The sequence below is a fragment of the Abramis brama genome (assembly GCF_963993115.1).
Source record: "Abramis brama genome assembly, chromosome: 14".
NCBI classification, from domain to species: Eukaryota; Metazoa; Chordata; class Actinopteri; order Cypriniformes; family Leuciscidae; genus Abramis; species Abramis brama.
Window position 1 is genome coordinate 922717 of NC_139976.1, and position 24173 is coordinate 946889.

Here is a 24173-nt window from a genome sequence, read left to right on the forward strand (position 1 = left end):
CTAAAAGCTCAGTTTCTACCATCACTTTTTTAGGACAATTAATATATATATATATATATCAACGATTAATCGCATCCAAAATAAAAGTTTGTGTTTACGTAATATGTTTTTTTTGTATTATGTAATATATGTGTGTGTGTACTGTTTATAATTATTTTGTATATATATATATAAAAACACATATGCATGTATATATTTAAGAAATATTTGCATATATATATAAACACATTTTTTGAATGTTGTTATCTGCAGGAATAGCAGGATTGTAGTATTGCTCTTCTACATGTCGTCGACTCGAGAGTGTGTGTACGATGAGTTTTGCTGCTCGTGTGTTTGAATATCTGAATAAATGAAGCGGGACGATGCGAAATACTCACTTTCTCCATCCGTCTCTCATCCGAATCTCCCTCTGCTTCCTCTGATCCCGGCTGGTTCTCCTCAGGAGCGTCGGCTTCATTCCCTGCGCTCTGAAGATGAGCAGCTTCTCAGAGATCTGGAGTGAGTGTAAACTGTGAGTGTGTGTGTGTGTGTGTGTGTCGCTCACCTGAGAGTCCCTGAGATCCTCTGGATGAAGATCCTCCTCAGTGTTCAGGATCTCGGAGGTTTGGTCCTTCGGCTCGCTCGCTCTCTCTGGCGGATCGGCTGCACTCTCTCTCTGCAGGAAAACACACTTAAAGATGCGTTCTGGAGAGATTAAACTATATGAACGTTTGCTGATACCAGCGTGAATGTAGCACGGAAAAGCAAATGTGTGTGTGTATGTGTGTTAACACACACCTCATCTTCACACAGATCTGGTTTGCTCTCGTCTGCTGATTCAGGAACATGCTGTCAAAACACAACAGAACATTCATATGATAATGTTTCTTTCTCTCTCACACTCTCTCTCACACGCAGGGCCGTTTCTAGGCATAGGCAAACTAGGCGGTCGCCTAGGGCGCAAACAGCTGGGGGGCGCCAGTGAGAGCCCCCACCACACCAAGAGATTTTTTTCTCGCCCTTTTTTTACATTTACGATAATGTAGCATATATTTGCACTAAGTGCCTGTCTTTTTGGCAAAAAGACGCCAACCACTAAATATCTACAGTGGCATCTGGGCGTGAGGTGCTTGAAAGTATCTTTTGACGCGTTCGACCCGAGTAGAGTTCGAATCCGCCTTTTGCCGAACTCGCTCTTTTCCCTTTTCCCAACACATGACTAACATAAAGGTCTCTAGCTTTATATTTTGTCAACGAACTAAAATCGAAATCGTGATATGGCTTTGTGCCTTTATAAAACAGCACAAGACTTTAATTAAGTAGCCTATATAGGCATTCTGTTTGTGCTGCGTGATTTAAAGAAAAGTGCGCACTTTGCTCATGCGATCAGCATGGTGATCTGGTGTTTTTCTCCAAAATAAAACCTCAAGGGTTTATTTCTTGCAAGTGAAGAAATTAGGACAAAAGTATTGTAATTTTCCTATACTATAGTGTAATGTAAAATATACTTTTGATATTTATACTGTACATTTTATTGGCTATATGGATTTTACGTCATAGGAATATAGTAAAACTGTTAATGCCAAATTACAATGGGGGCTCAATAGGAATCTCGCCTAGGGTGCCAAAAAGGCTAGAAACGGCCCTGCTCACACACACACACACACACACACACTCTTTCTCTCTCTATAAAACAGTTATATGAACAATAATAAAAAATAATAAAAAATAAAAAATAAAAAAAAACACATAGTAATGTTTTTATATAGTAATAACTTTACTATAGTATAAGTTATGAAACTTAACACAATGTTTGGATATATGTGTGTGTCGGTCACTCACTGCCCCTCAGGTTGTGGCATGTTTGTACATATTGGGCAGCAAGATAAGTTCTGTCTCCTTCTCCCAGGAGAAAGTTTAATTTAGAAATTTCATTCAGGTCTTTGAAGTTTGGGATTATATGGTTAAATTTGTTAAAGTAAAGGTTCCTTGTGTCTTTGAACGCTTCACATTGTAGGAGAAAGTGCATCTCTGTCTCAACCTCACCTGTCAAACAGTGATCACACGTTCTGCTTTCTTTTGGTTGCCATGATTTTTTGTGTCTTCCTGTTTCAATTGCCAATTTGTGATCACTGCCAATTTCTCCCCCCCCCCCCCCCCCCCCCCTCCCCCCTCCCCTCCCCCCTCCCCCCCCCTCCTCTCCCCCCCTCCTCTCTCTCTCTCCCTCTCTCTCACTCCCTCCCTCTCCCTCTCTCCCTCTCTCTCTCTCTCTCTCCCCACCCTCTCCCCTCTCCCCCTCTCTCTCTCACTCCCCCCTCTCCCCCCCCCCCCCCCTCCTCTCTCTCTCTCTCTCTCTCTCTCTCTCTCACCTGTGCGGCTCTGATCCGGTTCTCCTCCTCCTCCAGCTCTCTCTGATGGAGGTTCTCCTCATGGACTCGCCGCTTCTCCTCCTCCAGCTCTCTCTGATGAGCGGCTCTCTGAGAACACACAGGATGGGTTATGATCATTATGAATGAGTGGAGATATTTACATTCAAAAACTCCAACTAGTTTTTCTCAATTGCTAAAACACAATTTCTGAAACCTTGCTCCTTTTTCTGAAAACGTTAAACACAAAACCTCATCTTCAAGCACTATTCACAGAACCTCTGACTCCTCTGTGAAATGAAACTGTCGCCTCAAAACAGTTTTACCTGTTCAAAATCAAACACTGCTCTCAAATCATAAACACAGTGATCAGAATGATATATACACTATCAAGCAGTCAGTAAACAATACACCAAAAAACAGAAAACACATTGTTCAAAACATATAGTTCTCGAAGACTTACCCATGACACCTTACTGTATCAAACAGTTAATTTGTGACATACTGTATGACTGCACTTCATAAAGGGAAATAAAAAGAAAAGTAAAAAAAAAGCATACAGTTCTCAGGGAGAAGTAGCCTACATTTTTTATCTCAAAACAAATTTCATATTTTTCCGTCATTGTCTTTTGATGAACGAAAACATGTTCTATCATAGTAGCTCAAAATTGATCAGAAATTACTCCTCTGCTTTGCTCTTTGCAGTTTTTTTTTGTTCTTCTTCCTCCTCGTACCCCTATTTTTACAGTACTGTACTGCATCTCACACACTTCTCCTTTGTCTCTGTGATACTGTAATTCTTGTTCTTTGTTGATTTGAACCTGCAACCAGTCAACATCTATCGAGCAGTCAGTGCTGTAAAGCCCAGTGTTCAGGGCCATATTTGTTCATCAAGTCTAAGTGAGATCTGCAAATTGTGTTTTACCATGTGAAATGGTTTAAGTTATTGACAACAGACTGCACAATTAGCTAAATGAGTTCAGGCAACTGAGAACTTTATTCAGCCAATGGGTTTTAGTGTTTTAGCAATTGAGAAAAACTGTAATAACAACATCCATAAACCCCACCAGTAAACGACATTACGAAAACATACATTAAGCATATTAGTAGTTAGTTGATAGTTATGTCAGAAGACTAACGTATCATCTCAGATAGAGACAGTGTGTGTGTGTGTGTGTGTGTGTGTGTGTGTGTGTGACCTGCAGCTCGAGCTCCTGGTTGTGTTTGAATTTGCGGATCCAGAGCGCCAGATACTCGATGGGATCCAGCGGCCGGAGCTCGATTATTTCGGCGAGACCCTCGGAGAGACAGCGGCCCAGAGTCCTGCTCACATACTGAGAGTCCATGATCTCATACACACAACCTCACAATCAACCTCACACACGGCTAACACCTGTGCTTATTAATCCAACCCGCCGTGAAGTGACGTCTTAGCGATAATATTAAAGCGAAGAGATGATGGTGTTTGTATTACGCGAGTTGTATTTACAATCTCCATGGTAACGGCTCAGAAGTGAAACCATAGATAAGTGTATAATAGGATCTACATTCAACAGCTCAAGACACGTCGGCGCGCCCGCCATCTTGGAACGGTCAGCGTGTCGTCACTCACAGTAAGAACAACAATGAGCAGATTCTAATTGTGAAGTGAAACGGCCTAAATTTAAAGTCCCCCTGTAGCTGTAGTCAATACTTTTATCCCTCAAAACTCATCTTTGAGCACCAAAATGACATATTTAAACGTTTTTCCCTGGAACAAAAAATGCATCATGCTTTAAAATAGTTTAGTATACGCGGTTCTATGAATATGCAAATGAGCCCCGCCTCCGCTCACTCACTCAGCTCAGAGATCCACTGGTTGACGATCACACGTTGATCTGATTGGTTACAAGGTAGTTTGTGATGTCAGAAACACCAGCGATTTCAAAGCGTGTTTTTGAGACTGTCTTTGGTTCACTGCAGTTTTAAGGAGAAAATACTCAGCAATGGAGTCGACTTATGAATTTACACATGGTTTGTCTTAAAGCGTATTAAAAACACCACATAGACATATAAACAACAATAAAAGCTTTAAAATTTTAAATTCCCGAAGAAATGGGATAACCTCTCAACGGTGAGAATGTGTTGATTTGTGTTTTATATGTTTTACTTTGGTGCTTTTTAATGTTTTTACTTTTACTACGGTAAATTTAATGTCATATTAGCTGACGCCTTCATCTTGTTGTATTGTGTTAGTTTAGCAAAATCATCTGTTGAGGTTTATTGCAGATATAGATATTCATTAATGCGTCTAATTCCGTCTTGCAATCATGTAATCATGTTAACATTCCACTAACTACAATCGCTTTATTATGGAAGCACAGTTCATGAAAAAAATTGGGATATAAATCTGAAATTGCAAGGAAAAAACTCAGAATTGTGAGATAAATAATAACAGACTTCCATACTTTTTTAAACAATATTTCGCAAATTGTTTGTGTATGTTTGTACCCAATAAACTTAATGAACAGTATTTACGCAGAACATTTGAAACTGAATACAAGTCCAATTGAAGATCAAACATCTTTTTTTTAGCGATTTATTGTTAACTGAACATTAAGACACTTTGCTATTAGGCACTTGAACTTGCAAGTACAGAGTCTTTATTAATAAGAGTGTAATATAAAGATTATTCCACCAGGTTGCACATTAATACTCATCTTCTCTCTCTATATAATCACTGCTCAAATGCTGATGTTCACACGTCAGACTTTCTCTAGCTTCCGTCTCGTCATCAGAGCCACGAGTGTTTCTGAAGAGATGGAGCTGAACTCGTGCGAGAACGAGCTGTAAAACAGCAGAACGATGATGGCAAATGTCCACTCCGATATAGCGGCCGCATGCTGAAGAACAAAACTCTCCTGGATGAAAAACACGCCGCCTGCAGGACACAACGTTAAGGAACAGCTGGATAAACATCTGGTCATACACTGTAAAAAAAATCGGTTAAATTTACAGTAAAAAAACAGCAGCTGTAGCAACAATTTAGGTTTTACAGACTTAACATAGATTTACAGTAAAAAAAACAGCAGCTGTGGTTGCCAGAACTTTACTGTAAAAAATACGGTAGCAACATTTTAGGTTTTACAGACTTAACTTAAATTTACAGTAAAAAAAACGGAAGCTGCCGTTGCCAGAACTTTACTGTAAAAAATACGGTAGCAACAATTTAGGTTTTACAGACTTAAATTTACAGTAAAAAAAACGGAAGCTGTCATTGCCAGAACTTTACTGTAAAAAATATGGTAGCAACAATTTAGGTTTTACAGACTTAAATTTACAGTAAAAAAACGGAAGCTGTCGTTGCCAGAACTTTACTGTAAAAAATACGGTAGCAACAATTTAGGTTTTACAGACTTAACTTTAATTTACAGTAAAAAAACGGCAGCTATCGTTGCAGAACTTTACTGTAAAAAATACGGTAGCAACAATTTAGGTTTTACAGACTTAAATTTACAGTAAAAAAAACGGAAGCTGTCGTTGCCTGAACTTTACTGTAAAAAATACGGTAGCAACATTTTAGGTTTTACAGACTTAACTTAAATTTACAGTAAAAAAAAAACGGAAGCTGTCGTTGCCTGAACTTTACTGTAAAAAATACGGTAGCAACAATTTAGGTTTTACAGACTTAAATTTACAGTAAAAAAAACGGAAGCTGTCATTGCCAGAACTTTACTGTAAAAAATATGGTAGCAACAATTTAGGTTTTACAGACTTAAATTTACAGTAAAAAAACGGAAGCTGTCGTTGCCAGAACTTTACTGTAAAAAATACGGTAGCAACAATTTAGGTTTTACAGACTTAACTTTAATTTACAGTAAAAAAACGGCAGCTATCGTTGCAGAACTTTACTGTAAAAAATACGGTAGCAACAATTTAGGTTTTACAGACTTAATTTAAATTTACAGTAAAACGTATTTCACTATCTGACATAATGTTAATTTACCCACCAAATGAAATACTATATCTGTTTTATACCATTGTTATACACTGACGAGAGTCACATGATGAATCAAAGCTCATAACAAGCAGATTTTCCTCAAGAGAGTTACTAATATATAGAAGCTGCACAGTGTCATTCACACAAACACTAAAGACCATCATGGTAACACAAATGAAATTTTAAAAAAGCAATAAACATTAATTTAACAACATTAAATGTAACATAAAACCCTAATGTACATAACTGATTAGAAAAAAACTAAAAAGAAACATAGTTATTTCAACAAAAATACATCAAATATGAAGTGTCACACAGGGAATTGTGGGACGGTTTTTCACTGTAAATTATACAATGACTTGTTCTTTTTCACTCCCAAAAACTGTAAATTTAATGGTATTTTACATTACATTAAACGTATGGTTATACGTATATGGTACGTAAACTTTCTGTTAACCAATTTACCGTTGTTAACCAATTTTTTCACCGTAGCATTTTTACAGTAAAATACCGTTAAAATCATGATAATTTTTTAATAGTTTTAAGAGCGCTGTGTTCTCCCTGGCAGTGAAGGATATTGAGTATGAGGGTGGTGAAGGCCAGTGAGGTGAGTGTGAGCCTCAGATGAGCCGTCTGGAAGTCTCTCCGCGTCTCGGCCGCGCGGTACGACAGCAGCGTTTGCACACACACGAACAGCAGACTCGCGGGGAAGGCCAGACCCGCGCCCACATAGTGAAGAACTTTAGCATGATCCACCTGCAGAAAACAGAGCCAGCGTCAGTCACAGCACGGACTCTGCAAACGAGTTACAATAGAAAAACATGCTTTTTTATGACAACCTCCATTTGCATTTTAAATGGGTCTTAAGATGAATTCTATAGGTTTTTATAAGAGTTGTGTGGCTCTTTTGCAACATTTTTGTTTCATTTATAATTGTTGTGCTGTTTGTTGAGCCTTTGTGTAAAGACAATTTTTTTCTACCCTGTAGGGATAAACTATTTGTAAATTAGCTATAAAAAAAATCAAGATGGAAAATAACATCCTATTTGTTATTTTAATTTGTTCCCTCAATAACTGTAATTTTTATTTAAAACCGGATATGTAAAATATAAAAAAATGATTTTTAAAAGTTAAAAAAAGTACTATTTCAGTCTTTCCACTTAAAAGTTTCACGTTTAAGTCAATGTGTAACTTGCTGTTTATTTGTGAAATTTACTAGCAATTTCTGTGAAAATTGTTATGTAAACTCATTAAAATCTTTATTATCAATATCAATTTTGCCAACCCAAAATAATAATAAATAATTTAAATGATTTATAATTGAACTTCTGGAATAACAGAATTTTACTATTTCGATTTTAAACAATTATAAGTATTTTATTTAATTATTTAATACATTGCCACTCCTTTATTCTGTAAAAAATTAGCTTGAACTTCTGGAATTACAGAGTTACTTGTAATATTCAATCTAAAAGAAAGTTGAAACCTTCACAATCCATTAAAATATGCTTCAAAATGTTAGACTCTTGCAAATGTATCAATGTAGTGGAGCAAAATAACAAATAACCAGCATGGTGCTTATGGGGAAATTCAGACATGAATTGATACGTGAATTGTGATGCTCTTTAATGAATCATATTGAAGAAATAGAGTCATTTTGTTATTGTTTTCTTACTTGAAAGTTTCCAACAATCATGAGTCCTGCGGCACAGAGCCATCCGGCAAACAGACCCTCGATGTTCAACACGTTGTTGCTCTCCTTATGGATCAGTTGAGCGTAACGCAACAGACCAATCACAGTCACTGTAACACAACGGACCAATCACAGTCACTGTAACACACAACAGACCAATCACAGTCACTGCAACACAACAGACCAATCACAGTCACTGCAACACAACAACAGACCAATCACAGTCACTGCAACACAACAGACCAATCACAGTCACTGTAACACACAACAGACCAATCACAGTCACTGCAACACAACAGACCAATCACAGTCACTGCAACACAACAACAGACCAATCACAGTCACTGCAACACAACAGACCAATCACAGTCACTGCAACACAACAACAGACCAATCACAGTCACTGCAACACAACAACAGACCAATCACAGTCACTGCAACACAACAACAGACCAATCACAGTCACTGCAACACACAACAGACCAATCACAGTCACTGTAACACACAACAGACCAATCACAGTCACTGCAACACAACAACAGACCAATCACAGTCACTGCAACACACAACAGACCAATCACAGTCACTGCAACACAACGGACCAATCACAGTCACTGCAACACAACGGACCAATCACAGTCACTGCAACACAACGGACCAATCACAGTCACTGTAACACACGGACCAATCACAGTCACTGCAACACACAACAGACCAATCACAGTCACTGCAACACACAACAGACCAATCACAGTCACTGCAACACAACAACAGACCAATCACAGTCACTGCAACACACAACAGACCAGTCACAGTCACTGCAACACAACGGACCAATCACAGTCACTGTAACACACAACAGACCAATCACAGTCACTGTAACACACAACAGACCAATCACAGTCTCACAGTCACTGCAACACAACGGACCAATCACAGTCACTGCAACACACAACGGACCAATCACAGTCACTGCAACACACAACAGACCAATCACAGTCACTGTAACACACAACAGACCAATCACAGTCACTGCAACACAACAACAGACCAATCACAGTCACTGCAACACACAACAGACCAATCACAGTCACTGTAACACAACGGACCAATCACAGTCACTGCAACACACAACGGACCAATCACAGTCACTGCAACACACAACAGACCAATCACAGTCACTGCAACACAACGGACCAATCACAGTCACTGCAACACACAACGGACCAATCACAGTCACTGCAACACACAACAGACCAATCACAGTCACTGCAACACAACAACAGACCAATCACAGTCACTGCAACACACAACAGACCAATCACAGTCACTGCAACACAACAACAGACCAATCACAGTCACTGTAACACACAACAGACCAATCACAGTCACTGCAACACAACGGACTAATCACAGTCACTGCAACACACAACGGACCAATCACAGTCACTGCAACACAACGGACCAATCACAGTCACTGCAACACAATGGACCAATCACAGTCACTGCAACACAACAGACCAATCAGTTAGTGATTCCTGAAACATACTTAGTACTTTGAAGCTAAATTACATTTAAAGAGTAAAAATATATGATTTCCATACGAAATTTAAAGAGTTTTTAGTATTAAGTGTTTAGTTTCAAGAGTACTCAAAAAAGCACAAACTCAAATGATTTAATCGCTCATTGATTTAATATCTTATAATCACTTAGTTTCACAATTACCCATATTTTCCCTTTATAATGTTCCACTGGTTTTATGTCAGTAAATGTTCTCTGTGAGGATGAACGATCTCAGTCTCGCTGCTGTCAATCATGACGTCAGTCAGAGGAAGAGAAGAGTTTATACAGTTCAGAACAGAATCAATGAATCTCTCACCCAAGAATGAAGCAGCGCTGCACAGCAGACTGAACCAGCAGCTCTCAGGAGGAACACCGCCACATTTACTACACACACACACACACACACACACACACAGAATGAGGATTTTATAACATGTCTGCCAATGTTTACCTTTTGCTCATCTTCTAATTAAACGTGATGTTGTTGTACCTGATGAGTGGGATATTATCCAGCGTGCAACACAGATCAGCTCCGCTCTGAAGAACCAAAGACGTCTCACAGCTTGAATTATACACCCTACACACACACACACACACACACACACACACGTTTACTTAGCTATCTAAATGGGGAAATTCCATAGACGTAATGATTTTTTTTCTGTACAAACTTTATATTATATCCCCTTACACTAACCCTACCCATCACACACACACACACACACACACACACACACATACACACTAACCGTTAAACTACCCATCACACACACACACACACACACACACACATACACACTAACCGTTAAACTACCCATCACACACACACACACACACTAACCCGACCCCTAAACCTACCCACACACACACACTAACCGTTAAACTACCCACACACACACACACAATATTTTGTAAAATAATTGATAAAAACGAATAACGCAAAGATTTGAACATTCCTACTCACTAATGGATGTGAGATATCTAAACTCTTGAGATAGTAAACTGTGTAGTTCAACATTTCACTCTAAACAGGTTCAATCAATCTCAAGATCAATCAAGATCAACCAGGTGAGACACACACACACACACACACACACACACACACACACACACACGTGTGACATCACTGTCGCTACAACAGCAGATTTATCCGTCACAGCCCTCATTGCTTCAGCCTCTTTAACCTAATAATCAATGTGATCTAATCAAACGCTACAGGATTCATTTAATCTGCTCGTTTATGGATGAGGAGTTTCTATTGACTGAATAAATCAATCACTCCATTCTGTGTTTGTGACAGAGAGAAGATTCAATATTCACCAGTTATTCACAGGACACACGTGCTGATTGTAGAGTGCCATCGTATATCTGTGGATGAGAGAGAGAGAGAGAGAGAGAGGGGAGGGGGGGAGAGGGAGAGAGAGAATGTGTGTGTGAGAGAGAAAGAGGGAGAGAGAGAGAGAGAGAGGGAGAGAATGTGTGTGTGTGTGTGTGAGAGAGAGAGAGAGGGAGAGAGAGAGAGAGAGAGGGAGAGAATGTGTGTGTGTGTGAGAGAGAGAGAGAGAGAGAGAGAGAGAGAGAGAGGGACAGAGAGAGAGAGAGAGAGAGAGAGAGAGAGAGAGAGAGAGAGAGAGAGAGAGTGAGTGTGAGAGAGAGGGAGAGAGAGAGAGAGAGAGAGAGAGGGAGAGAATGTGTGTGTGTGTGTGTGAGAGAGAGAGAGAGAGAGAGAGAGAGAGAGAGAGAGAGAGAGAGAGAGAGGTCACAGTCACAGATTCACAGATTTCTGAAACACATTTAACTCCACTCATTCTTGTTAATTAATAAAAGTTCACTAATTTAAATTAAAACACAATTGCAAAGTTGTACACATTAATTAGTTTATAAACACACTCATATCATTACATTCACAAACTCCAAGACACCAGTCCTTCAAAATATGTCATAATATATTTAATAATATATAATTAACATATGCTCTTTTTTAAAGAGTATCAGTATAGGGGTTATTATCGCTCACTAAAACTAAAACCATATAAACATTTATAAATTAATCAAATAAAAATAAATTAAAAGGCAACATTTCTAATTTTCATTTAGTTTAAAACCAAAAACTAAAATTACGTATAATTAACATATATTAACATCAAAACAGAAACTAATTCAAAATATCAACAAAAAGCTATAATAGTATGTCAATGACACTAAAATAACACTGCAATATTCAATAAACTATTTTTCAAACTTGTTTCAAAACAACAGACTTACAATTAAACTTGAATAAATTCTAACCAACATAATTCACTGAGAATGATGAACACTGTCGTCCACAAGACAGGTAATCTTAGATTAAAATGCTCAAATCTTCAGGAGTTGTTATTGAGATTCCCAGATTAATATAAACTCGATGTTATTGTGGATATTAACACAGACTCACATGATCCAGATTCCGGGCAGTGTGAACACCGGCAGACTGATGGGAAGCAGGAACCACAGAGACATCTTTCTCACTCTTCTGCAAGAGTTTCTCTCAATCATTTCATCAACTCAAACTCCACTCATCTTCATTCAGCTCAAAACATCCCAGAAGGTCTGAAGAGAAGTCCCCTCAGCGGCCTGTTATCTGCTGTGTGTGTGTGTGTGTGTGTGTGTGACTGAGGAGAGAAACACATGAGATGCTCCTCCTCTTCCTCATCATCTCAACTCATTCATCTTCTCATGTTCAACTCATCAAACAACCTCTGGATCACATCTGAGAGAAACTCTGGATAAATCTACTTCTGTGTTCGTGTTTTCTTCAGGTGTTCTTCAGCGCGTGTCCAGCAGGGGGCAGACATTACATTACATCTATATTTACATCTACATTCATGCATTTGGCAGACGCTTTTATCCAAATCGACTTACATTGCATTTCAAGCTACACATTTACATTCTTATCAGCTCTTGATTTCCCTGGGAATCGAACCCATGACCTTGGCATTGCAAGCGCTAATGCTCCACTGTTTGAGCTACAGGAATAAAGAAAAATGATCATAAATGTTTCTTGATCATCAAATCATCATATTAGAGTGATTTCTGAAGGATCATGTGACACTGAAGACTGGAGTAATGATGCTGAACATTCAGCTTTGATCACAGGAATAAATTACACTTTACTATATATTCACATAGAGAACAGATGATTTACTATGGAAGTAAAATAATGTCAAATGTTTTTGAAATAAAAAGCCTGTTGAATTGCACTACTTGAAAAAAAATAGGCATTGCATTAACCATGCTTGCATTTTAATGCATTGTATTTTTAGGGCTTGCATTTTTATGGGCTGAAATTCAACATGGTTGAATATTTAAGCTGTGAATATTTCAATTAAAAACATTTCAAACACATTTTCATTATTAAAAATTCAATAATCCATATTCACCTTTCATATTTCACTTCCAAAATATTCAAACTGTTTAAAAATACAACCTATAATATTCAACAGGCAATTTTCAGTCCATTTTATTTCGCTTTGCAAATTCGCTTCCACAAATTCAGTGGTTCAAATTCGACAGTAAATTCAACGGAACTGCAGGAAAAGCAGTAGATTACCGAGATACTCTCCATCTGCTGTTAGTCAACCTCACCAGCAGGAGGTGCAAAAGCGCTTGTTGTTGACGAAGACCAGCAACAGTTAGAGCAAGCCATTCATTCATAAAATGAAAATGATTATCTGTGTCAGTATATGCGGAAAAGATGATAAAGACACAGAAGCTGTGTTTATGTTTCATTCAATAACTTCATTGTTACTTTCCCTGTGTAGCCTACATGTCATCAGCTTTCTCTACATGAACAGGATTATAATCGGTTTCCCTCAATACCTCACACTCGAGGATTCCCCTTCTGTCGGGACAAAACGCTTAACGTAGTTTATGGACTAATACAGTGATATAAAAGACCAAACTCGCACCTTATTGGGGATGTAGGCTGTAGGCTACTATATAGGCTAGATGTACTAAGATGAACGTAACGCGCAAAGTTTCATGCAGAGCGTTTCGTGATATACTGGCATAAAATCAACACTTGATCTAACACTTTCTCTTCTCTTTTCTCTTTTCTCTTCTCTTTTCTCTCTCTCTCTCTCTCTCTCTACAGTATATATATATATATATATATATATATATATATATATAGTATAGTATAGTAGGTTATGCACGTGTATTGCATTAGCTTAAACTGGGAAGAGTCATAGCACTTGCATATTGTTGTCCTCCTATTGTTAGTTTAACTGTAAATCGCTTTGGATAAAAGCGTCTGCTAAATAAATGACTAAATGTAGCCTAATAAATGTAAAATTGGCTTGACATAGGACATTCGCACATTTAGGGACCGTCTCAAAAGTTGCATAAAACATTGGCATACACGTTTCTAACTTCAATAGCAAACTTTAATTTATTTGAATAAATATCAAAAATCCAAAGGGTGCGCATTATGCCTGACACTACATGAACACTTTACAGTTGGTTTTATGACTGTAAGTCGTTCTATTCAAATTGAAGTTAGAAACGTGTATACCAAAGTCGTGTACACTTTAGAGACGGTCCCTAAATGTGCGAATGTCCAACATCAAGCCAACTTTATCACTGGGAAACGCTCAGCATTAAACTTTGCGCGTTATTCTGAGTCAATCTGCTTGCCTGCGAGTTTGGTCTTTTATATCACTGTAATTAGTCCATTAAGCTATACGTTAAGCGTTTTATATGTCCAGCTGGGGAATCCTTAAGTATTGAGGGAAACCCTAATAGCCTGCATGCAGCACATCGCCACAATATAAAGTTAAGGCAACTAAACAACCAAGAGAAATATATGTCAACCTCAAAAATGTAACATTGGATCTGTATATCCGCATCGGGGAATAACATTATAATCTTGTTCACGGTAGAGAAAGATGCTTGTAGGCTGCAGGAAAAGTAACCGTGAAGACACTGAATTTAACATAAAACCGCCGTCATAATAATCACAAATACACTTGCATTGCTGTTAAATGAGTTTTATGAATGAATGACTTGCTCTAACTGTTGCTGGTCTTCGTCAACAACACGAGCTTTTGCACCACCTGCTGGTGAGGTTGACTAACAGCAGATGGAGAGTATCTCGGTAATCTACTGCTTTTCCTGCAGTTCCGTTGAATTTACTGTCGAATTTGAACCACTGAATTTGTGGAAGCGAATTTGCAAAGCGAAATAAAATGGACTGAAAATTGCCTGTTGAATATTATAGGTTGTATTTTTAAACAGTTTGAATATTTTGGAAGTGAAATATGAAAGGTGAATATGGATTATTGAATTTTTAATAATGAAAATGTGTTTGAAATGTTTTTAATTGAAATATTCACAGCTTAAATATTCAACCATGTTGAATTTCAGCCCATAAAAATGCAAGCCCTAAAAATACAATGCATTAAAATGCAAGCATGGTTAATGCAATGCCTATTTTTTTTTCAAGTAGTGCAATTCAACAGGCTTTTTGTTTCAAAAACATTTGACATTATTTTACTTCCATAATTTACATTATAATAATATTTCACTTTTTCCCTGTAATTTTGATCAAATAAACACAGCCATGGTAAGCAGAAGAGACTCTTTCAATGACATTAAAATATCTACAGCGTTAGTGTATGTCAGCTGTGTTTTATCTCTATAATGACAGCACTTACATCCAAATAATAAAGTGTGGAAATGAAAACAATGAAGAAATAATGCATGTAACAAAAACTGTTACATTTAAACATTTGCAACATTTTTTTAATACTATGTGAAAGCTGAAGCAGAAATGACTGCATTCAATAGATTAGACACACTTTTGTTTATAGGAGACATTTACATTTATCATCTCTAAACTCAAAGAATGACCTGAAAAACAAGAGGACCAAAAGTATGTTCATTAGGTGTTTATTCATTAATAAACTTGAGTAAACAGACGATTAGGACTTCCCAATGAACATTTTTTCTTTTTTTTAATTAATAATACATAGGGTTAACTGTACATATAAAGATAAAGGGTGAGAGAAATGATGTTTGAACTGATATTTCTAACGTTTGAGAAGGTCTACATAATGAACCAAGCAGAACTTCAGCAAACGTTCTCTCAAAGTTATGAACATTCTTCAAATAACAAGTTCAAATTCATGGAATGTTTTTTCTGAAACGTTTCAGTTGGACATTAAACTGACGTTTTTTAAATGTAACAACTTGTTTCAGAACGTTCAGAGAACATTCAAAAGTAACGTTCCAATATTTAAAAAATGATACAATAGAATGTTCCATTAACATCTGCATAACCAAGAGAAAACACCTTTAAAACATTTCAAAAACTGGATGTTTTGAACGCTTAGAGTAATAATAACGTTTTATAACTTAAAGGGAACATCAGCCAAACGTTCTGAGAAGACGATGAATCTCGTCACAGACGGCTGGATTTACACGAAACACGTTCCTCTGGAAGAGCCTCAGGAGTTCAGCATTCACAGATCACTGATAGAAGCGCACACACACCAGAACAACACACACTGCTGTATGACTGAGCAGAAAGACCAGTTTACCACCAGTACACTCCTTCAGCACGAGAGAAATCTGTGTTCGGCCAGTCAGACCTGTTCAGCGTTCACACTGAGACTTCTGGAAGCGCTTTAATCACATGTCATGTACTCTACAGACTCTGGAAATACAACATACTAGATCACTTTCACAGCAGATTATACAACAGAACAATCTGCAAGATGGCCATTTTACTATATAAACTGCTTTTTAAACAGATTCTCTTAAATATTTTTTTTTAACAATATTTCAACTGTGTGATTAATAAAGGACAGTGACACTGTCACACATCAGAGGAGAATGTGTCTCTGTTTCACTGTGACAATATCAATGTTTTGTAAACATTAACACGTTTAACTCATTAACTTCCATTGATGAATCTCACGAAACATTTCAAATCACCCCAAAATCATTAGAAAAACATTAAATGATATTTTGCATTAATAAATCGAAGCCTATTTCAGTGTTGGGGAAAGTAACGCGAGTTATGTAATCAGATTACTTTTTAAGTAACATTACTTTTAAATAGAAAAAGTACACAAAAGTAATGTAATGCATTAGTGCTGGGCAACGATTAATCGCATCTAAAATTAAAGTTTGTGTTTGCATAATATATGTGTGTGTGCTGTGTATAATTATTTTGTATAAATAAATACACACACATGCATGTATGCATTAGATGCGATTAATCGTTGCCCAGCACTACTTTCTATAAAAAGTAATTAGGTACTTTCTTAGGGAATTATGCAATATTGTAATGCATTATTTTTAAAGTAACTTTCCCCAACACTAGCCTATTTTTAGAACAACACCATGTTTTGCATTGAAAAAGGTCACAGTGTAATTTTTGATAAAAATGGCTTTATTTTCCTAATGCAAAATATAATTCTGAGCTGGACATTTATGATGCATGCAAACTACTGTAGTGCTTTAGAGTTTCCTGCATGGATGGCTTTGCATATTTAAAAGAACAAACACCCAAGCATTCCGAAGCGGACAGGAGGATGGCCTCACTCTCGTTTCTCTCTCTTCTCGTCCGCTGGGCGTTTGAGGTACGAGTTATAGAAGAAGAGAGAGAAGAGCAGAAGATAGCTGAGGTACATGGCGGAGCCGAAGATGATGTTGTGCATGGTGGACACGCAGTGAACGTGGTGTTTCCATCTGAAGACGAACACCAGAACGCTGAGACCCGCGAGCATCTGCAACATCTGCATCAGCGTGATTAGCATAGCGAACGGTTTCGGCACGCGGACGCCGGCCGCTCTGGCGGTGTAGTAACTGTACATGAACGCGTGGACGGTGTAGTTGATGGTCATGAACCAGCCGCCGCCGGCCACGTGATCTTTATACGAGTACCAGCTGTACAGCAGGACCGTGATGTGATGATACCAGTGCAGGAAGATCAGACGCTGCTTACGCAGAACTATGAACACCGTGTCACCTGATCCAAACACAAACACAGGAGTAAAGGACACGTCGCAGGAAACAGCTTTCAGTTCACAACCAGCAAACACAGTAACGGTTCTCTTAAGCTCATGGACAAATGTTCTTCCAGTAACGCTAATATCATGTTCAGTCAGTGTTATCTGGTCTTTAATAATGTGCTCAAAACATTAATTATGCATCTTTCATGGAGCATTTTTTTTTTTATGTTTCAGTTGGACGTTCGTGTAACATTTTTCTTTCAGAACATTCCGAGAACGTTCAAAAGTAACATTCTCATAATGCTTGAACGTTCAAAAGTAACATTCTCATAATGTTTGAACGTTCAAAAGTAACATTCTCATAATGTTTGCAAAATGAAATGTTCTGTTAATGTTCACAAAAAAAAACAAAAAAACAAAAAACAAACATTTTAAATCATTAGAAAAACTGAACATTCAGAAATAACTTCATGGGAACATATTTTTGATAGCTGGGAAATTGAGCTTAATTGTCATAGAAAAAGTCACAATGAAAAAAAATTATGGTCCTAAAAATAGGCTTTATTTTTGCTAAATATAAATTCACATATTCTGGGGTGAAATATTCAAAAAAAAAAAAAAAAAACAGTACATCAAAAACTCTGTGCATAATCGTTTTAAACCTGAAAAATATTTTAGGGGTTAAATGTTATAATTTGGGGGTTTAAAGTTTAGAGTTAATAAACTAAAGTTGTAAAGTTGTAAATAAAACAAAGATTATTGGAGTATATTTTACAAGAAAATACTATTTATTAGTGCTGTCAAATCGACTAATAGCGATTAATCACATCTAACATAAAAGTTTGTGTTTATATATGTGTGAGTGTATATATAGTATTATATATATATATATAAATATATATATATGTGTGTGTGAATAATTATATATATATATATATATATGTTAATAATTTTAACAAAATAAGAGAGATCCTATAAAATGCATGTTTTTTTTTTAGTACTGTCTTTTTTTAGTAATGTAAGATATTTTACATAATTCTTTTTTCATATAGTCCACAAAATGAAAAAATAAATAAATAAATTGTGTGGATCATCCAGGTAACGACACACAGTGTTACGAATCAATGGTTTATAAACTTTTGAACAGGGTCATTTTAATAAATTCAGCTATTTTTTTGTTTTGTGGACTATATGTAAAATTCTCATACAATTTTCTGCAAGGAGTTCACATACTTTTTCTTGCAACTTTATATATATGCGTGTGTGTGGGTGTGTGTGTGTGTGTGTGTGTGTCTGTTAGTATATATACAAATACACACATATTTATTATATAAACACAAACTTTGTTGTTAGATGTGATTAATCAGTTTGACAGCACTACTATATTATAGTATTTCTATACATACACTCTAAAAAACGCTGGGTTGTTTCAACACATGTTTGGGTCAAATCTGGACAAACCTAGCCGTTGGTTTACATTTTTAAATACATTTTTTAACCCAACGATTAGGTTTGTCCATATTTGAGCCAAACATGGGTTGAAACGACCCAGCATTTCTACTATAAAAGTAAATCCCACTCCACTTTCGGTGAGCTCACCTTTCATACTTAAAGAGAAGCTTGAGTTATGAATTTGTTTTACCTATTACCTATTTCCAGGGTGCCTACTGTACATCTGGCCTAGGACTACAGATGAAACTAGCCTTTTGGCTAACTCTGGCATATTTTACAGTTGAGCTGTTATGTTAATATGCACTGTCGTTGCAAATAAATAAAATGAAACCGAATCAGTCAGTATTATGAGAGAGTGTGATGAACATGAGTCTCACCGAGCTCCGGCGCTTTACTCAGAGCGAACGCAAACGCCCAGAACTTGCTGACAGGAGCGCTGTAGAAGTCTGTGTCACACACAGACCGCCTGAACCCGTGTGTCGTCACCACCGAGAACATGTACCAGCTCGTCCTCAGCGCACCTATAATACTGAGACACACACACACCAGCAATGAGGAAGAGCTTAAACCTGAGATCAACCTGAGATCAAACCTGAGATCAACCTGAGATCAACCTGAGCCGCTGCATTCATTCTCGAAGTCAAGACTCAGAACTCCTTTGTCCAGAGAAAATGTGTATGAATAATCGTGTGTCCCAATGGCAGTGATTATCTTAAATCATACAATTCTCTAAAGTGATACAATATTTTTTCATCTATTCTTATATTGTTGTTTATCTGTATTTTTTTGGTCAATATGTGTATTTTGTAAAATTTCTGTATGTATTCCTGCAATAAAAAATAAATAAATAAATAATTGATACAATAGAATAGCTGGCATTTTTTTTTTTTTTTGGAATGATGGAAACGTGTTTAATTGTGTAATTTAGTGAATTCTCTGTGTGTGTTGTTAATGTGTATGTGTGTCTGTGTTGTTAATGTGTGTGTGTGTGTTGTTAATGTGTGTGTCTGTGTTGTTAATGTGTGTGTCTGTGTTGTTAATGTGTGTGTCTGTGTTGTTAATGTGTGTGTGTGTTTATTTTTTGGAATGATGGAAACAGTGTTTAATTGTATAATTTAGTGAATTTTCTGTGTGTGTTGTTAATGTGTGTGTGTGTGTGTGTGTGTGTGTTTTTGAATGATGGAAACAGTGTTTAATTGTATAATTTAGTTAATTCTGTGTGTGTTGTTAATGCGTGATGTGTTTTTAAGCAGTAATGTGAATGTCTCCAGTGTCACAGACAAGCGTCCGCTCTGTGAGAAACAGTAAAGTTGACCTGATGGGTTAGGGTTAGTTGACCTGATGGGTTAGGGTTAGTTGACCTGATGGGTTAGGGTTAGCTGACCTGATGGGTTAGTTGACCTGATGGGTTAGTTGACCTGATGGGTTAGGGTTAGTTGACCTGATGGGTTAGTTGACCTGATGGGTTAGGGTTAGTTGACCTGATGGGTTAGTTGACCTGATGGGTTAGTTGACCTGATGGGTTAGGGTTAGTTGACCTGATGGGTTAGTTGACCTGATGGGTTAGGGTTAGTTGACCTGATGGGTTAGTTGACCTGATGGGTTAGGGTTAGTTGACCTGATGGGTTAGGGTTAGTTGACCTGATGGGTTAGTTGACCTGATGGGTTAGGGTTAGTTGACCTGATGGGTTAGGGTTAGTTGACCTGATGGGTTAGGTGACCTGATGGGTTAGGGTTAGTTGACCTGATGGGTTAGGGCTAGTTGACCTGATGGGTTAGGTGACCTGATGGGTTAGGGTTAGTTGACCTGATGGGTTAGGGTTAGTTGACCTGATGGGTTAGTTGACCTGATGGGTTAGGGTTAGTTGACCTGATGGGTTAGGGTTAGTTGACCTGATGGGTTAGTTGACCTGATGGGTTAGGGTTAGTTGACCTGATGTTGACCTGATGTGTTTCTCACCTGAATAACGCCAGACTCAGAGACCAGAGCATGAGCGGCGTCCGCAGGTCCAACTTCTGCCGGTGTTTCATATAAACACGACCCAGATATATGGCCACCGCATACGTGCCTGACAGGACAAACGCCGTTCCCCTGAAACACGTTCAGCACGATTACACTTCAGTCGCAGAACTCATGAAAACATTCACAGAGATGTTAGTTATGCAGGTGGATATTACAGAATAAACGTGACAGAATTTAAGGAAAGCGTATTTATACAGCACAGAGGTTTTAAGTTATTTAAAAATAGCAATTATTCAAATGTAAGGCATCTATCTTTTATAACCCCTCCCATTTATAGTATTATAAATCTAAAATTACGTTACATTATTATATTATTCTTTATCTACCCACTCCTGTAATGGACTGTACTGTTAAATGTATTCTTTGTTTATTTGATTATGTAATTTTAATGTAAAATAATCTATTTAATAGATTACTAACTAACTAATAATAATTGTTTATTTTTTACATTTATTACAGCATTTCGTAGTTTTTCTAAAGGTACTTATTATATTTCCACTTGTCTACGTATTTATTTTAATCTTATTTTATTTTTTATGTTTTTCACAGCATTTGTCTAGACTTTTCCACAGATATTTATTATATTTCCACTTTTGTATTTATTTATTTTAATCTTATTTTATTTGACTTTATTTTCACAGAATTTCTCTAGAATTTTCCACATACATAACAACGTCTCTGTCCTGATCTAAACCATCAACTAAAAGATCAAAGGTCAAAGGTGAGCGTATCTCTGCCATCCTTCACGTGAACCTGCTCTTATCACACACACACATCTATCGATCAATCACAGCAGAATAGTTCATTCAGTCCACAATGGGAACACACACACACACACACACATTAATACACAAGAATCACAAGGTGCTTTTGTGTTCGTTGTTTATTAATGTAATTGTGAAATTTGTGATGAAAGGTCAAAGGTGACTTTACTGCCTCACTTTAATGAGCAGGGAGTGTTTAAAGCAAACTACAGTCTGCCTTTACTAACATACATATGTAATATTATGCTTAAAGTAAAATGCATGTTAGATATATGACATATATTGCACAATACACATTTTAAGAATCTTGCACGGTATGCTACTGTATTATTAAATAATGTGTATTATAATGTGTAGACTATTATGTATTGCACATCACATTAAACATGTATGTATATAGCTATTATATTCTATAGTGTCCTGCTTTTGCATGATAATACTCTTCATTTATGAGTTGAGTAGATGTTGATAGATTAGGATGAATCAGTGATTCATTTTCGGCTCAATTGACTCACCAGTTCTGCTGAAACCATTCAAGCGCGACTCGATCATCAAACTGACGCTCAAAGTCAAACGCGTAAAGTGAATCGTTCATCTTCATCTTCAAGTGTGCGAATCTTCAGTGGATGAAGTGATGAAGGTGTTTCCGAAAGGAAACCCAACAGGATCGGTGAGGTGTGTGAGAGCAACACGAACACACTCCTGCTGAACTTCATCATTATACGCGCGAGAGTCAGGGCAGCGAGCCCATCCAATCACAGTCGAAGGATCTGCATATTTCATCATACGAGTGACTAAAAGTTTTATATTCATCATACGAGTGACTAAAGGTTTTATATTCATGAGAACAGATTTGTACACTTAAATCTTATAGAGCTTGAAAACATTGTACAATCTTTGAATCTTTATTAATTTATAAATTATTAATAATAAAAGAATAATGGAAGTCTAGACCTCAACAGCTTAAAAATGATCCTGTACTTTTTTAAATTAAACCAAATCACTTACTAACCTTATCTGTGAAAGGTTATTTTTTTATCTAATAATATTTTAACAAAATCAATGATATATATACAGTATATATATATATATATATATATATATATATATATATTACAGTATTTCTCTAGTTTTTTCTACTGATACTTATTACATTTCCACTTTTTGACTTCTTATTTTATTTTATTTATTTATTTAATTTACTTTATATATCAACGTTTTGTATTAAGTAGAAAACCTCTACCATCCTGAAAGGGGTTGAGAAGCATCCAGGCCAGTTTCCAGTTTCTTTCTCGGCTTTCTGACTGCTAAACTACTGAAACAAAACTCAAACAACCCTGGCTTGTCAGCGGACTATAAAGCACAATTCACACTGGCCAAAAGAAAGCCAACACACACCAAAAAACTCCAGCATTAGATCGTGGATTTAACACAGTCTAATGCTGCCTGTCACTAATGCATTCAAGTCGGAAACACTATATGACAAATGTGCATAGTTTTGAATATATTTATATTTTATAATATTAATATTAATATTTGACATATGATTTATGCATGGTATCTAACAAAGATACATAAACATTTAAAGTCCCACTGAAGTGCCTTGAAACGGGGAGCATTATTCAATGCGTTGACGTCATTTCCACTGAAACAGGAAGAGAGGGCGGGGCATATCGAACAGCTCCTCCCCCTTTTTAAATAGCCAATAGCGTTTGGTTTATGTCACAGCTCGGCCAGAGCCGTTGATCTCGGTAAAGCTGCAGTTTCCTTCTAATCTCTAACCGTTTCTCCTCCTAATCTCCTCCATATCGCTTTAAAATACAGCATTCTGTGCAGAATTCAAATGGGTCCGATCTGTTTTCTACGGCGACTCGATTATATGATCCGCTCTGTGCTATTGTGTAGCTAACGTGACACTAACATGAAACAGACTTCATTTGCCACAACGGTAAGCATATTTACACTGTCTGGATCGTTCCCTATCCCCTATATAGTGCACCATGTGCCATTAACCATGTAGAAAATCAGTATAATTGACTGATTAGCGTCTATTTATAATGTAGGGGGCGGAGCTTCAGATTCTAGAGAGCATTTGATTGGACATAAAATCTGATGAGAAGCTGAAGTGCAGAGTGATGTCATCAAAATCATTGATCCATCCTGGCGGAAATAAGAGACTGTAAGTTTTGAATGATATCTTCTAAATGCGTATTTTGTCATGGTTTTGGAGCACACTAGCTACAGTAAGGCTAACATTCATGCTAAAAGACGAAGACATTTTTTTTATTTCATGGGGACTTTAAGCCAGAATTATTTAATGTTTTTTTTTGTTGTTGTTGTCATTTAATTAATTGAAT

The 24173-nt window shown here is 37.0% G+C and overlaps 3 protein-coding genes across 5 annotated transcripts in view; all 3 read right to left on the bottom strand.

The window, feature by feature from the left end:
* dydc2 (DPY30 domain containing 2) overlaps window positions 1-3887 on the bottom strand; it is a 4610-nt gene extending 723 nt beyond the window's left edge. The window contains exons 1-5 of the mRNA XM_084135039.1: window positions 3545-3887; window positions 2349-2456; window positions 778-828; window positions 545-655; window positions 378-467 (exon numbers count right to left, since the gene is read on the bottom strand). Of these exons, the coding sequence (XP_083991165.1) occupies window positions 378-467; window positions 545-655; window positions 778-828; window positions 2349-2456; window positions 3545-3691 (507 nt within the window). The 5' untranslated portion in view covers window positions 3692-3887. The remainder of the gene's footprint in view (window positions 1-377; window positions 468-544; window positions 656-777; window positions 829-2348; window positions 2457-3544) is intronic.
* Window positions 3888-5089: 1202 nt separating this feature from the next.
* LOC311096270 (transmembrane protein 150A) lies at window positions 5090-12079 on the bottom strand (the record flags this gene model as incomplete). The annotated part of the gene is made up of 7 exons (XM_084135336.1): window positions 5090-5265; window positions 6903-7080; window positions 8000-8127; window positions 9897-9964; window positions 10071-10157; window positions 10901-10948; window positions 12015-12079. The coding sequence occupies 7 exons, from the start codon at window positions 12077-12079 to the stop codon at window positions 5090-5092; spliced, it is 750 nt and encodes a 249-aa protein (XP_083991462.1).
* Window positions 12080-15493: 3414 nt separating this feature from the next.
* LOC311096085 (very long chain fatty acid elongase 6) lies at window positions 15494-22551 on the bottom strand. 3 transcript variants are annotated; one of them, XR_014608951.1, is made up of 5 exons: window positions 22332-22551; window positions 20990-21121; window positions 19407-19558; window positions 17048-17594; window positions 15494-16716 (listed from the first exon to the last, which is right to left on the bottom strand). XR_014608951.1 is itself a non-coding variant. In XM_084135034.1 (5 exons), the coding sequence occupies exons 1-5, from the start codon at window positions 22415-22417 to the stop codon at window positions 16711-16713; spliced, it is 777 nt and encodes a 258-aa protein (XP_083991160.1). In that variant the 5' UTR covers window positions 22418-22551; the 3' UTR covers window positions 15500-16710. The 3 variants fall into 3 exon arrangements, 2 of the variants coding, with proteins under 2 accessions (XP_083991160.1, XP_083991159.1); XM_084135034.1 differs by having other exon boundaries at window positions 15500-16716; window positions 17194-17594; XM_084135033.1 differs by having other exon boundaries at window positions 15500-17594.
* Between the last annotated feature and the right edge of the window lie 1622 nt (window positions 22552-24173).

Coding starts and splice junctions, on each gene's coding strand:
- LOC311096085 (XM_084135033.1), bottom strand. CDS start 22,417: ATGAAGATGAACGATTCACTTTACGCGTTTGACTTTGAGCGTCAGTTT. Junction 19,559..20,989: donor CTGAGTCTGGCGTTATTCAG/GTGAGAAACACA, acceptor TGTGTGTCTCAG/TATTATAGGTGCGCTGAGGA. Junction 17,595..19,406: donor GAGTAAAGCGCCGGAGCTCG/GTGAGACTCATG, acceptor TGTTTGGATCAG/GTGACACGGTGTTCATAGTT.